This window comes from Episyrphus balteatus, chromosome 4 (assembly GCF_945859705.1).
Source record: "Episyrphus balteatus chromosome 4, idEpiBalt1.1, whole genome shotgun sequence".
Taxonomy (NCBI): domain Eukaryota; kingdom Metazoa; phylum Arthropoda; class Insecta; order Diptera; family Syrphidae; genus Episyrphus; species Episyrphus balteatus.
Genome location: NC_079137.1, coordinates 46,907,837 through 46,924,377, shown reverse-complemented (window position 1 = coordinate 46,924,377; position 16,541 = coordinate 46,907,837). Strand labels below are relative to the sequence as shown.

Below are 16,541 nucleotides of genomic sequence, written 5' to 3'. Positions count from 1 at the left end.
GCAAAAATGTTTGGGCCTACACTTCTACAGAGATGCAGTTACGCTAAGGTTAATTTGCATTCGAAATATATTTTTCCTTCATTCGGATGTAGATATTTTCGGATCAAAGTCCGAAAACATGTTTTGGTTTACAGATATGAGATCACAGTAAACAGGCCTATGCATTCAGCTTAAAAAATTATAAATTTATTGACGTCTTATAAATCGATGAACCATGGCAGCCACCACAAAAAAGTGACGCCATTTTCTAACGTTAAACTCTCGCACTTTCGCAGTGCGGCAAAAAATTTCAATTCAAAATTAAAAATAAACAAAAATCTTCTATAGCTTATTTGAAAGATAATAACCTAAAGTTAAATACATTTGAAGGATTTTAAAAAATTCCACCATTTAATAGGGTAAACAGGGGTAAAACGTAAAGATAAAATTTGGGCTAAAATCTAAACCCGAAGTTGTAAAGAGTTGATTTTTTGTGTTATAGATAGATGAGACTAATTTAACAATAACTGCATTTAAGAAAAAATTCTACAAAATTCTGAAACTAAGGCCCGTTTGCTGATTCGAAACATAAATCCAGTTAATAGCCAGGTTCCACATAACTTTTATGTTATACACAAATCTATTTGTGTTGCACGTAAAAATTTATGTCGATCATAGCTAAGAAAGAGATTTGAAATACATCTAAGTTCACTTTGAAAAATGCGATATGTCAAATTTAAAATTTTTGCAAGAAAACTAATCGGTGAATGTTTGATTTTTTTTGTTTTATTGTGTTTTTGAGAAAAAATGTCGCAAAAAATTAAAAAAAGAAATCCTAACTTTTCATCGAGTGAAAAATCATTGCTCCTTCATTGTGTGTATGAAGAAAGAGGAGTAATAGAAAATAAAAAAACTGATGCTGCAACTTGGAAGGATAAAGAAAGTGCTTGGCTACGTATCGAAACAAATTTCAACAGTCAATCCGGAGCTTCCTGCTATAGAAGTGGCGAATCACTTAAACGGTTCTATGCAAACTACAAAGGGGAAACCAGGAAGGAAGCTGCTCAAGAAAAATTTTCATGTTTGCAAACTGGAGGTGGAAAGCAGTTCAAACCAACGGACCCAAATTTCGAACTTGCTATCTCCATTATGAATCCAAAAACGGTTCATGGTTTGGAGAACGAGTTTGATGGAGATAGCCAATCCAATGAACGAAATGAAAATGTAATTTAAAATGGAATTTAATTAATTTTCTTATTGATAAAAGACAACATAATTTGATTTTAGATTGATAACAACCCAAACCAAAACAACGACTGGAGCAGTTATAAACCGTCTATGTTAAAAAAAGGTATTAATCCCAAACTGAAACCCCCAGTACAATCAACTTGTGATCCCAAATTAAGTGAGGCTAATGAATGAATTTCCGGTGAGGATGTTGAAAAAGAAAAAACACCAAAAGTGATTATGTCAAAAGGTTTTAAAAAATCTTTTGAAAGCATTGACCAAGAGACAAATACACCTTGGATGTCTAGAAGAAGACCCGTTGCTTCAAGTGTACCAAACACTAAAATAACAGAGCAGTATACTGAACTATCAAGAATTAAAATAGAACTTGCCAAGTTGCAGTACGATACTCTGAAAGAAGAAGCCTTTGACAACAAGTACCAACGAAATATCGAGCATAAGTTGAAGAAAAAATCCATGGAGCTAGATATTCAAATTAAGACTGAACTTTTAAAAAAGATTAAAAAAGAAAGCTGCACCGCCAAGGATGCCCAAAATGTTTTAAAGGAAATTGAAGTTTATTTTGATGAGATCAGCCAAAACTAAACAATAAATAGTCGCAGAACCTACCTTTATGCATGTTTTTATTTTGTCCATACAAATGTTTGTATGTATGTACATAGGGATTTTCTGAATTTTAATTTTGTATGTTTGTTGTTTTTAAAGATTTTATTGTTTCTGTGTATGAATTATTAAAAAAACAATCTCTTTTTAAATAAATATGCGTTTTATTTTGCCCTTCAACAGTGATTAAATAGTTACAAACGTCCAAAGTAATCATTTATCAAATTCATACGTTTCTGCATGTTAAGATTTGAAGAAACAAAATTTCTATTTTTTCCAAAACCATAATGGTTATTTCTTTTGTTAAGCGGAATCTTTTGTAAAAAGAAAGCTCATCAAATGAAGAAAAATATTCATTTCTCTCATATATTTGACGAGGAATGCCAATTTCTATCACTTCAAGGATTTCCATGTCATCGTCAAACACATCCAGAATTTCAAAATCCATTTTTATTTACGTTTTCTTTTGATTTCTTGTAAAACCTTTTTTATTTATAAAAAACCAAATATTCAAAAATAATTTTTCAAAACGCTTCAATCCCTTATGTCAAACCTAAATATTTTATGTATTACTTTTTCGTAGACATAAATAATGTTCTACTTATCGAAGTTTATGTTTAGGTTTAGGTTTGGTGCAAACCAATATGTGGTACCTAAGGGTTTATGTCAAACATAAACTCTTAAGTATCGTATCAGCAAATGGCCCTAAGCTACCTATAACGTTTTGTTTGAACGATATACACGTGCTGGGGCTATGACATAATGATGATTTTGGGTAGGGAAATTTTTTTTTGACAATTCTAAAGGTGCCACGTGAAAGATGAGAAAAAAAAATTAGGCGTCTAATACGAATTTTTTTCCAACACTCTGCGTTTCGAAATATGAATTTTTGAAAAACACCTCGTTTTTTAGGGGTATTTTTGGGTAGTTTTTGATTTTTAGTTTTTTTTTTGGAGCTTTAAAAAAATCTCAAACTTATAGGACATGTAGGTTTTGGCCTTATGCATACATGTGTATGGAAAAACGGAAGAAACAAGTTTTTAAAACACACGTTTTTTGACCGTTTTTTACCGATTTTCATCGTTTTTTATTTTTATCTTTTTTTTTAATAGATACAGGAATAATATATATGGAGTAATGATAGACCATGACCACGACTAAATGTGTGCGAATCAATCATTTTCGAAAACACAATTTTGAGATAACGGTAAAATAAAATTTTAGAATTCAACAAGTAATAACTTTTGACCAAGAGCAGATAGAAATTTTATTAAACCTTTATGAGCATCCTGATACAATTACGTTTCATTTGGTATATCACACATAACGGTAGACTAACTACAAGCTACACAATGTTAAATCAAGAAACTTGCGAAAAACCTCAAAACACCAGTGGAGATCTGTTGCCCCCTGAACAGCCATCAGTGTGGGAAGTACCGTAATCTACGTCTGAAAATTCTTGTAGGCATCTTTGAAATGAGATTGATACGTCATATGAAAGGTGAAATAATAAGCTTTCAAATGGTATATATTTTTATATTGTCAAACAAAAAAATTGATTCCATAGCCTGAGAACATAAAAATAAATGTTTTTTTTTTGCTTTTTTTAATGAAATTTGATCGAGTTCAAAAAATTCTAGCTCTTTTTGTAGATGTCTCATAGACCTGATCGATATATGTATATATTTTGAGCTAAGACAATAAGCTATCAGATGGTATAAAATTTTGTATAGGTTGTTAGGGAAAAAAATGGAATTAATGACGAGAGAAGATAAAAATTCATGTTTTTTTTTTTTGCTTTTTTTGATGAAAATGATTGTTTTCAACAAATTATTTTAATACTTTTTGCTCATTGTAATATTTAAAAATGGTGTTATTCTTAAGAAGAAATACTTGGCTTTTAAATTGCATAATTTTTTTTTGTAAGCTTTTAAAATAAATAAATTAATAATGAGAAAATAAAAAAGGTATTTTTTTTAGCTTTTTCTTGTAAATTATGATTGTTTGAAAAAAGTAAACGCTTCAATTGTTTTCTGACGACGTTATCACGTAAAATCATCGTCCGTAAACCGGCTTTACAGATAACTTCGTTTTTTTAAGATTTTCGAAAATTATCCAATTAATTTCGTTAATGATTTCGTTGTGCTATGTTTGTAGGGAAAATTTTGTTTCGCTTCAGCTGCGTACTAGGCTTAAGCTTCGTAGTCTTACGGAATTCCGGCTTTTGTCAGTCAGATCTTATCCATCTTCATTGAAAATGAAAACGCAAACACTTTTTATCCTTAACCAACATAAATAATTTTATTCGTTTTTCGTCAAAAGATTTTGTGTACAATTTTTTTTTTTTTGTATTTATTTTATAATTTCTTTTTCGTAACAGAGATTAATTTTTTTTTAAACTCTTGAGATTTTGTAAGGTTGTAGGTAAAGCCTTTCTTAGGAATAATTTCACTCAGAAAAATGTGAAATAATTATTTAACTTTTTCTTAAACAGTTTTTATATTCAACAGATTTATATTAATGTAGATAGTATTAATGAGTTTATTTTTTGTTTAAAGATTTATAAAATTTATTATTCTAAAGGTTGCACATTATAGAAAGGAGAGAGAGTTTTGTGTTTATATAAGTTTATAAGTATGAAAAACTGTAACCTATTTTTTTTTTGTTTAAAAATTAAAAGATTTTTCTCTTAATTTTATTTGACAGTATATAAACAAAAAAACACCTTATTAGAATTATTATATTTTACAACATAAATATTTATAACAAAACATACTACATTTCGAGTAAAAAATTGAAGTTTAACTAAAAAAATTAAAAAAATATTTATATGTATATTAGTTTTAACATTTTTTATATATATTTTTTTGTGTGTAAATGACATTTAATATATTGAGATTTTATTTAAAAAAAAAATAATAAAACAATTATATATATAATAAATTATTGATTGATTGCCACAATTTTCTGTTTAAAAATAGTAAAAAAAAAAAAAACAATTAACATGTAAAAAAGTAAACTAAAACAAATATTCATTGTAAATGTGCGAGATTGAAAAAAAACTTCTTAATTTTAGTTAACATTATATTTTTTTTTGTAAACTGTTTTTTATTTTCAATTATTTTTTTGTTGCAAGGCTTTTTCGTTATTTTTTGTATGTTTTCTTGTTTCATAAAAATGTGAAAATTTTATCCTAGTTCTGTTTTTTTTTTCCTTTTTTTATTTTGTTTTTTGTTAAATAAAATAAATATTTTTTTGTTATTTTTTCTAGATAAATATTTTTTTTATTTATATTTTTGTTTTCTTTTCACAGTTTTCGTATGCTTCCATCTGCCGTTGCGGAATTTATTTTTGATCTGAAAATATAAGTTAAAAATTAATTAGAATAAAACATAATTTTAAGTATTTTTTTTTTACTATAAACACACTCTATTAATCTTGAACACAAACTATTATAGCATTTCGTTTGTCAAATCGATGGGGTATTTATAATAAAGGATACAGCCAAATTTTTGAAGCAAAATCAAAATGGCTGAAATATGAGCTCTTAAAAAAAAATTATTCCAAACCTATTAACTTTTCTGAAATGTTTTACCATCATACAATTTTTGTGAAAATTTTATTTTAACCGCCATTTAAACGCATGTTATTTTAGACTTTCACGTGAATCGAATAGCAGAATAGGGCTGATTAATTTTACATGTTGGCATTGTCACTATTACGCTATTTAAGACATAAGGCAATTTGCAGAGAGTAAAGCAGTGTTATCTGATTCCCGACGTTACAACAAGGAGTAAACCTTACTCAATCTTACTAGAAGTAACTAATTCGCTCATAATAAACTTAACTTCTGGGTTCATTATAAATATGTACGAAAATCATAAAAAAATCAATTTAATTATTTATTATTTTAATATTTTTGTTTTATTTTTGACTTAGAAACCATCTTTTTAAAAGTGTTCATGGATAAAACATATCACAAAACAATTTTTTTTGAAAATTGCTACTGGTACTCGAATGGAAGGAAATACAAATTTTTTTTGTCAGGTTCTGTGAACCACATTATGTATTATTTTAAGCGCACTTTTATATCTTATAGAGTGAAACCGAGAACTTTTTTGTTTCTGATTTTGTTTAGCTCTGATCTTGAAATACCTCGTAAAAGAAATAAAGATTTTCTCACAATTTCATATAACACCACGTAAATTTACGAAAATATCTTTACTTAAAAATAAAAAAAATTAAACAAAAAAATTAGTTCCACTAGGAAAATGAATTCTAAAAAGCCAGAAAACAAGACTAGACTTACAGAAATATACACGAAATAACACTTTTTAGCCACAGCATCAGTAAACATTATGTAAAAATTATTTGTAGTGTCAAATTTTGATATTACAAAAAAAAAAAAATATTGAAATAGTAAGTATACGCCCGAGTGAACAACACTAATTAACCAAAACACACCAAATCCAATTTTGAAAATTAAATTCTTCTTCTTTTATGAGTTGTTAAAAATATTACTCGGTTTTCCGTTTTTTAGTCAAATATTTAATAAAATGTTTATGTAAATTTATTTGTATTAAAAGTACAAGTTCTGGTGTAATTTGTTGACATATGAGAAAAAAAGATATTATGTATTTAATTTACATATGTCTCATTCAATTTGTTATAACACATATGGCTTCCGCTCGAGAAAGTTTTGAAAAATTCATGAAAATCACTACTTTTTGAATGAAAAAAAAAAATGGAAAAATTTTTTTTGTCTGTTTTTCAGAATGTACCAAATTCTTGAATTTTAAAATGCCCTTTTGAGTGGAAGCCATTATATTGGTATTGTGTTATTTTTTATTAAAGCTGTGTAAAAAAGTTGTTTGTATATTTTCAATGTTTCTTTTCGTTTTTTTTTGCACCTGAAGATGTTTCATTCAGGATTCAATTTTCTATTTCTAGTTTTTTCAATGAGCTTAGGTTTTATTGCTTAGAAATATTTAATTTTAAGTTTTTTAGTATCTAAAAAAATAAATCATCAACAAAATTGTTAGCATTGAACATTAGGAAAGTTAAGCAAGCAAGAAATTTAAAATTTGAGTTAAGAATGTGAAAATGCAAATTTCGTACCTTTAATTTATTTTTTTCTGATCTTATGATTTTAAAATTTCAAAGCGGTTTTGTTTTTTTTTTCAAAAGCAGAAGCACATTTTAATACTTTGTGCTTTAATAAGCAATAAAATTGTATCAAAGCTTGGAAATCCATAAAATCAGCAAATAAGTTTTCAATCTTATGTATATAAAAAAAATTTTTTTCTATAAAAAGGAAACATGTGGTATTTTCAAACAAAACTCAACGAAACTCATCACACATTTTGGACGAAGATATTATTTGGTGCTTACCCGTTTCTTTGTTAACTGTATTTTCCCAAAAAATACGCTTTTCATTGCAATCTGGGTCGAAAATATATTACAAACGTAGAAGTAGCAGTTGACGTTTTTTACTTTAATTTATTTTTTAAATTGCTTTTGCGAAGTAATTCATTTATTTATTTAAACTATTTTTTATCTTTATAATTAATTTAGCAATTTAATTTTGGAGCACTCAGAGCAAGGACGAATTTGGTTTTGTCATTTCTTTTTTTTTTTTTTTAATTATTTTTGAATTATATACAAAATTGTTTTTTATTTTATTTAAATGTTTTAGAAATTGTAAAAATATGGACGAGAAAATATGAACATTTAAAGATGACCACTACATAAAATTACTATGCATCCTTTAGTATTTTTTTTTTTTAAATATGGTTTCATGGAAGAAGAGAAAAATGTAATAGTTTTGTTTATTTATTAAAAGTGTTTTTTTGAAGAATGGGAGTATAGTAAAAAGATTAACATGTATTAAAAATGTAAGCAATGGCAAAATAATTTATTAAACAACAGGATAACGATAAGAAAACAAACCAAGGAAATAATTTAAAATGAATATGAATGAAATAATGAACAATTTTGTAATACAAAATTAAGAAAGAAACTATTTATAAGGCAAATTAAAATTAAATTTTTATTTTATTTAAATATTTTTACTTATAGCTGTTTTTTTTCTTTTAAATTTATCGAAGCATAAATTAAAAAAAAAAATAAATAAATATAGTTTATTAGATTAGCACAGCGCTACTTATTGTATTAAATCTTTTTCTGAGAGTACCGGTAATGTGGACCTATAGGGAGCATTTTATTTTTAATTTTAAGGCATTTTTTATTAAAAATGAAGTGTGTGTGTATCATTAGAAGGAAAAAAAAAGAATAAGAAAAACTTGTATTATTTTCAATTCCTTAAAAAAATATTATAAGAAACTAAAATAATTGAAATTTTGAATTTTTGATGAAAATTTTACTTACAATTCCATAGATAGAACTGTTGGATTCGTACAGGCTTGTGGTGCACGCACATGACACTGTTTGTGACAGATCATTTGGCAGTCACGACATTCGTAGCCCTGTTTGCCAGGTCGTCGCGGGATTGATTTTGTACAAATTGCACATACAAGGCGGCTTCTAAAAATAAAACAGAGTATTTTGATAAGTTTTTACTTTGCAAAAGAATCATAGAAGTTACTTACCCGCTTAAATGTTTGGCAACAAACGTATGATCGTTGTATATGTGTAGTTTTGTGCCCTTGCGACGCCATTTAGGCCTCTGAGCTATTGCGAGGGGAACTATAAAATGCCTAAGAAAACAAAACCGGTTAAGAACTGTTTTTAAAAAATGTTCGTAAAATAACTAGAAAACAAAATTTTAAAATTAAATATTAAAAAAGGAAAAATCATGTAAAGAAAATCATCTGCTGACTTTCTATGGCATAAAATTCAAAAAAATTAAATTAATTCCACTTGCACATATTTCCAATAACAAATAATTTAGTAAAATAACAACATAAGAAAAAAATACCTTAAGATAAGACAATATTGGGTCTTAAAAATCAATTTTTAAGAAGACACAAATTTTTGTTCTAAGCAGAATTTCCCAAAAGTCTTAGACCTAAATACGAAATTTGTTGTACAATTTTTTTGTTTTGTTGTTATTTTGAATAAAAAGAGTAATTATTTAATATTTAATCAAAATTTTGTTCTAAACGGATTTTGAGTTTCCTTAATCTTCAGACCCTAAACATAAGGATCAAAATAAAATGCGAAAATTATAATTTTATTAAATCATTATAACGATAAAAACATTGTTTTGGAAGACAAGTCTATTAAACTTGTTTGGTATTCAAAATGAAGATTCATTCAATTTAAGACCCTAGAAAATAAGGCCTTTAAGGAACAAGAAAAAAAAAATTACTGATTTAAAGCCTAGTTTCCTCAGCATACCCATCCGTTCTTATTCTTTAAGCCATTTTTAAGATCCATCAAGTTTAAGAACCAAGAATATAAGGTCCCAAACATAAGAAAAAATAAAGTGTAAAATTGGAATTAATTTTTCTTTTTGTTATAAAAGATAAACAAATAATCATTGATTTCTTTTAAAATGAAAGTTAAAGAAAACTCCACATTTTGTTAATATTTTTAGGCCCTTAAATAGAGGAGCTTAATGATATGAACAAGTATACCTTATTTTAATAAAATCTTTCTTGCATTGTTCTTATTTTAAATGAAAATTTGTTAAAAAATTTTGTCCCACGAAAAATGCGATTTGATTTACTAATTTGCCTAGGCTAATTATTATGAAAGCTTGAAAATATATTTGGTGTTCAAATTGAAGACGAAGATTTATTTATTTAAGACCCAAGAAAATGAAAGAGTGGTCTGAAAGTTTCAGCCAAAATAAATTTCCTGTACTGAAGTCAAGTTTCCAGGCTAAATAACTAAATCCTCAGTTTTATTTTAAGAAAATATTTGTTAAATGTTATAAGCTCTTTGAATTAATAAGTTTAAATTTTTGACCCATGAAAATAAAATTCGAAACACACTCAAAAGAATCTTATAATTATTTAAGTACCCTAAAAAACGGTTTAAGCAAAAGAGGTCAACAAACAAATCAAAGCACTTAAAAACATTTTAGTTTCTTTTTTTTCCTTCTAAAACTGTGTTTTTTTTTTCTTTTAAAAAGCTTTAAAATAGCTTCACTTCCTGGATAGAGGATGTAATTTAAGTACGTTAGAGAGAAGGTAGGTTTGTTCCCTCATAACATCTGAACTACTTTTCAATATTTGACAAATTGGTTATCGTTGGAAGCATCTTGATTGTCTTCTGATTAGACTTTACAAAAATTCCTCAAATTGGCACAGGGGCTCAATATTTCAAACATATTTCAAAAATTGCATCGCAACTGGGGGTCTCAAATGAGCTCCCATTAGTTGCTAAAAAATCATAATTTTTAAAAACGAAGGAAATCTAAAAAAAATTCACTTACCTTTTGACACCATTCTCAATGGTTTCCAATACTAATGTAGATGCTTCATGTACATAAGTTTTGTTGCTAGCCGATGAAAAACCTGAGATAGCTGAAGATTCTGAAATTGAGGATCGTCTTGAATGGTCAAGTGTTGTCACATTTATTTTTGGACCTATATTGGTATTTTTTTTGTTTTGCCAATTTTAAACACAAAATATAACATAAAATATATACGCAACGCATACAAGTATGCAACGTTATTTAGCAATTTTAAATGTTTTGTGTGTTTTTTTTTTTATAAAGTTGCGTGCAACATTGAACCCATATTTTTAATGTTTTTTTTTTGTTTTGTAATTTTCGAGTGTGCAATGAAGCCCATTTATGTATGTGTGTGTTTTTATAGATATAATTTAACGATCACCAAAAAAAGAAAAGAAAAATTTATAAAAATAAAAGAAATTAATAAAAAATATTTTTAAAAATAGCAATAAAATTATTATAGTGTATAGGTTGTGTGTTAACAGGAACATAGTTAAATACATATACGATACATTGACGGTTATTAACATTGATCGACATGAAAAGAGGGTAGAAAAAAAGAAAAGAAGAAAAAAGAAGGTTCACAAACTTTTACGGGTTAAATTAAATATTTTTTTGTTTGTTTTTAAATGAATTAATGTGACAAAATGTTAACTTTTAAGTTTATATTGGGTATTAATTGGGAATAATTATACATAATTCTACTAAGTACAGTGGATAAAAAAGCTAAATTTTAAATAAAATTTTAGGTGAAAAAAATATTTTTAACGAAACTACAAATTAATAAGATTAAAATCCAATCAAGCCTAAAAATCTACTCTTCTTTTAACCACTGTTGAAAATGTTAGTAAAAATGTTAATTATTTAAATGTTAATGATTAAAAGATGGATGGATGTTTTCAAAAGAATTAGACTAAATGAGGTTTTTTACAACTAAAGTGCATTAATTACCAAGCGAATTGCTTTTCGACAGTACACCACGATCAACAGACAACGATCTAGAATCACCATTTAGATTGTTGGCATCGAACGGTATCATTCCATCACGATCGGCCGATCGTGTTCGAGTTTTCGATCGTCCCAAGCGCTTCTTCAACGTTCCAAAGAAATTACGTTTTTTACTTCGACTGCGTTCGTCCAAGTCATCGGGAATTGGTGTAGTTGGATGGGTTTGACTTCTAGGTAGACTATTGTAGCCATTATTGTAACTACCATTACCATTGATTTGGCGGCTCATTTGATTGGGCGATGAGGCAGCAACTGGGCGACCAAACTATAAAAATAATTCAAATGGAAAGTTAAAATATTAAGTATTTTATTGAAGAAAATATATTGAAAAAAATTTCTAGAAATAAAAATTATTGGCTTTAATTTTTCTGTAAGAAATATTATGTAATGTATTTCATATAAACTTTTAACAGAATAAAATAATTTTTGGAGCTTTTCAACATCTGATTTTTTTTAATGGAGCATTTTTTCGTAACGGGTGGGACACTTGTACAGTACAGTACAATTAATTTACTGTTTTTCTTAAAAATTCTATCCATAATTAGACAAAATTTATATGGACTTTTATACACCAAAAATGGAATTGGTTTATTAACTTAACTTTAAACTTAAAAAGAGCCCTGAAAATCGAGATTTTAAAATAGGCTTACAACTTCTAAACCTATTCCTCGAATTTAAAATTTCTTCCTTAAGAAAATGTCCGATTCCTGTTGAATGATCGTGCCGTAATTCGACCCTAGTTAAAATCCGCATTTGATGTAATTTAAAAAAACTTTAGAAAGTTAGACTTTTGGTCAAAAAGTAATAAAAAAAGACTTCGTTTTGAACAACTCTGCTAAAAACTTACTTTAGCCTTAGTGTGTAAAAATATTGGTCTTCAATAAGGTGAAGAATTTGGATAATTTTGTCCCGGAATCGACATCAATTTAAAGGATTCGATCATTTTCTCTGAGGATATAATTATTTCAAGCGAACTGTTCGAAACTTTTTTCAGCCCAGTACATACTTGTGAAACACGACGCACGTGAATCCATACACATTTGCATTTTAAATTCACTTTTGAAGGTTCCTGTAAATTTTCGGGGAGAAAAAAGTGAAGAGTTTTGCTCCACGACCGGTGTACTAGTTTACGTGCAAAATGTATAGGAATCACTTTCCCACAGATGAGTCCATTACAATTTTGATTTTTAGAATGAGTGGATATGCCGGCCACTCAAAACTTTTTTAAATTAGATAAAAACCTCTTCAATTTTACAAAAACTTAGAACTTGAAAAATATTTAAAAATCGTTGTAAAACCCAAATCATCAAAGCTGATAAGCTATTTGCTGCTTTCAAAAATTTATATCTTACTCTTTTTGTTTTATTGTATTATTGACTTTTTACGAAGCTATTAAGCTATAAGCTACACTCAACAAAATTAAAACTTTTTCAAACTAAACAAATAAAAACTCTTTGAAAAATAAAAACAAATATAGCATTATAGTAGTTTTTTGTTTTGTTTTTTTATAATTCACACTCACCTCATCTATCGATCCATTTAAATCCCTTCCATTACCTGTTTCATCAATACCGAAAGCAGGTTCGTTTGGTGGATAACTATCAGTGGGACTTGCCGTAATATCAGTCGTCACTGATATATCCTGTGTTGTTGATTGATTTTCATCCAATCCAGTTGGTGTTGATATTTGTGTCTGTTCAGAATTAGTTTCATCATTTTGTACAATTTGATTTTCATCAGTATTATTAATTTCGGATGTTGTTGGTGATGGGGATTCTTTAACTTCGATTTGTCCTTCTTTGTTAATTTCAACCTTTTTTTTTGGTTTTTGTTATTTATTTTTGAAGTAGGTATGTAAAAAGGTTGTGTTTTTTTTGTATGTTTTAGAGCGCATTTTTATTTAAGCGTTGGGTTGAGTTAGTTTTTTGCAGCATTTAAATAAAGTTATATTTTAAAAATAAAAATTAAAAAACATTAATATTGTTAGATAAAAAATAAAACATTTGCTTAAAAAATGTTTTTACACATTTAATGGTATTTTGTTGTTCTTTTTGTTTTGTTTTTTTGTTTTTTTTTTTTTTTTTTCATGAAACGCAACTCAAATTTAATACAAAATTTAATTTAAAACAAAAAATGAAAAACATAAAAACATTTAAAACTAAAAATAAAAACTAATGGCCAAATGACTAATTACCTTGAATGCGTTTGGATTGTTATTATTCTAAACAAAATGAAACAGTTGTGAGAAGGATACAGGAACATGAAAAGAAAACGTAAAAAAATAAACATAAAATGACAAAGGCGTCAATGGTACCAATTTGAATTTTAATTAAAAAAAAAAACTGTTTTTTAGGCAAAAAAGGATGGGAATGTTTTTGAAACAAGGAACAAAAAACAAAGAAGGTTTTTTATTTGAGCTCATAAATTTCAAGAATTTTAACAATAAAAACCATTTTTTGTACACTTAGAGATGACAAGTAACCATGACAGTTATGTAAATTCCAACTAGCAAATATGCTTCTATAAGGAATTACAGAAGCAACACTACACAGAGAGAAAATAACGCAAGGATAACTTTCCATCTGGTTAATTTAACTAATTTCTGGTTTTTTTTAACTATATTATATGATTAAATATACCAGATGTTAAGTTTTCCATCGTTCTAGCATCTGGAAAGCTTATACAAGCAAAGTTGTGAGTCAGGAAGTTCAAAAACTAATCTTGAAAATGAAAATTATTTTATGAAGGTATGATTTTGTGACCCAATTAAAATTAAATGCATCATTTTAATGCCTTTACTTGAAAATAATGTCAATTCTATGAAATTCTATGTTTTTTTTGCTTCAAGGTGATTGTGAAAAAGTGCCACTTTTAAATAAATAATTGCGTTCTTAAACAATTTATGAGCTCAATACAGGAAATGTTCAAAACTTGAAAGAAACAGTCTTAACAAAATCAATTACCCTCTGTACACTATGAATAATAAGTGTACTCTTGCTAGGATTTCCATTATTTGTCAATGCACCGTCTTGCAATGCTCTAACCGCAGCATCTGCCAAATCCGCTCCATTTCGAATATGTTCATTTATCATTGGTGTGCTAATTTTTAAAGCTTCTTTCAATTTATAAGGTCTCGGTCCGATTGGTATTTCAGCACCCTCAATGAACACAAAATCAACCATTATTGCACCGGCAACTTTTTGAGTCTCATAAGGTCGGGGCTGTAAGGCAAGTGTTTGCGATGAAGCTGGCCCCACGGCCAACTCATCAATGCCAACCAAACCAAGACCAAGGAATTTAGGCGGATCGTTAGTATTTGTTGGACGGTCATAGACTTCGAATAGAATTTCAGCTGATTGTGGTGATAGTTCACTAAAATATAAAATATACATTTTTATTGATTGATTTATGTAAATATTTCTTTCTGTTTAAAATTTACAATAAGAAATGTTCATCCCAATATGGATTTGTTCCTTGTCGTGCTCCAGTTTGATTCTTTTGTGCTGGTTCATCCATTTCCACAACCACATAGGGATCTTTTGCATCAGCTAAACCTTCACCTTTGACAATTTTAACAAGCAATCTTCGGCCAGATGCCATTGCTTGCATTGAATTTCCCATTTGATTTTGATAGCCAGAGGTATTGTAATTTTCCATGTTGTGCTGAATGTTTGGATTGTTGCATATTGTTGATTTTTAAAGGGAAGAAATTAAGGAAGTTATGAAATGAAATTAAGTTTTTTTTTTTTTAACTTTGAATTGCCAATTATGTAAGTAGACGAAAGGAAGATCATGAGATAAATCCGGATTCACACTTTTGGGATTGTAAATATAAAAACTTGATATTTGAGTGTTTATAGTGTACACCTAGTCAAAAATGAAGTTCAATTTATAAGATTTTAGGTTCCAAAATATCATTTTAAAAGTCTTCTCTACACTTTTTGTGTAAAAAACTGCAATAGGTATTCTTCTCTCTTTGAACGACTCTAACAATTTCCAAAAATTGGTCTGTATTTTTTTTTTTTTCAAGCGAACAAAAAAAAAAAAAAAATACAAATACTGCTGTCATTTATTATACTTTTTCTAGGAAACTTGGATCTACCCAAAAACATCTCTTGCAACTTGGAAAGAATATTCTTTAATAAAGTTAAATATAATAAGTGGGTATGTAATTAAGGAAGTTAAATGCACTAATTTTCGTAGAATTGATCCTCGCTATATTTTAGCTCCCAAACAAAATTTCTCAAAGGTTACAAATTTTGGAGAAACTTTTTTTTCTAAGCCCGAGAAGTGATTTATTCTCCTAAAACACGGTCGTGAGTTTCGAATAATACAGAATTTTTTAAAATAATTAGTATAAAACTTGTAAATTGTATTCAGCGAGTTTAAATCTTATTATTTTCAAAGTGTGCCATCACTTAAAAATGCAAACATATTTGCAGAGAAAAGAAAAACGGATATTTTTCTTAGCGAGCAAAGCACCACACAATGCATTCAAAATTGATTTATATAGGTATGTATAATTCGGTTGATCTTTAAAACGACTTTCAAGATGCTATTTATGAAAGAAAAGTCTTCATGACGAATAAGTACTTCACGAAGCAAAAAGTATGACCTTAAGACTTTTTTATTAATGCGAATTTATGAAAGAAAAGGGTCTTCACAAAGCAAAAAGTATGACTTTAAGACCTTTTTAATGATGCAAATTTATATAATAAGAAACAGTCTTCATGATGAATGAGGACTTCACGAAACAAAAAGTATGACCCTATGATCTCTTTTTATTATGCGAATTTGAAAGAAAAAAGTCTGCATGACAAATGATGACTTCACGAGGCAAAAGTTAAGACCTCTTTTTAATTGCGAATTTGTAAAAGAAAAAAGTCTTCATGACGAATAAGGACTTCATGAAGCAAAAAGTATGACCTTATGACCCCTTTTAAAATTCAAATTTTTGAAATAAAAAAGTCTTCATGATGAATTAGGACTTCACGGAGCTAAAAATATGACATTAAGTCTTTAAGACAATTTAAGAGGACATGTTTTATTTAATCGTTCTTTGTCTCATCCTTAAAGAATTATGAAATCTTCACCCCGTAAAACGGAGTTACTTTGCCACTTAATGGGTAGCTTTGTCTCACAGATCAAAAGCGTATGAGGCTCAGAAATTATTCGTTTTGGATACCAAAAACCACGATAGACACAATAGATTAGTATGCTGTGTCGCTTGTTAGACCGATAACAAAGGAGATGTATCGGCGAACTATACAAATTAAAAACA

At 27.8% G+C, this 16,541-nt stretch overlaps 1 protein-coding gene and 1 pseudogene across 16 annotated transcripts in view; one reads left to right on the top strand and one right to left on the bottom strand.

The window, feature by feature from the left end:
• Window positions 1–696: 696 nt before the first annotated feature.
• Window positions 697–2,027, top strand: LOC129918894 (uncharacterized; annotated as a pseudogene).
• A 2,865-nt stretch (window positions 2,028–4,892) lies between these two features.
• LOC129917777 (uncharacterized) overlaps window positions 4,893–16,541 on the bottom strand; it is a 65,567-nt gene continuing 53,918 nt past the window's right edge. For 3 of the 16 annotated variants that reach the window (XM_055997899.1, XM_055997897.1, XM_055997898.1), the window contains exons 8-16: window positions 14,700–14,923; window positions 14,224–14,632; window positions 13,455–13,481; window positions 12,783–13,073; window positions 11,204–11,525; window positions 10,232–10,385; window positions 8,439–8,546; window positions 8,218–8,373; window positions 4,896–5,186 (exon numbers count right to left, since the gene is read on the bottom strand). In XM_055997899.1, coding sequence (XP_055853874.1) covers window positions 5,138–5,186; window positions 8,218–8,373; window positions 8,439–8,546; window positions 10,232–10,385; window positions 11,204–11,525; window positions 12,783–13,073; window positions 13,455–13,481; window positions 14,224–14,632; window positions 14,700–14,923 — 1,740 coding nt within the window. In that variant the 3' untranslated portion in view covers window positions 4,896–5,137. Of the gene's footprint in view, window positions 5,187–7,221; window positions 7,596–7,896; window positions 8,037–8,217; window positions 8,374–8,438; window positions 8,547–10,231; window positions 10,386–11,203; window positions 11,526–12,782; window positions 13,074–13,454; window positions 13,482–14,223; window positions 14,633–14,699; window positions 14,924–16,541 lie in introns of those variants that run through there. The other 13 variants (XM_055997888.1, XM_055997889.1, XM_055997892.1 and 10 more) reach the window with 12 other exon arrangements.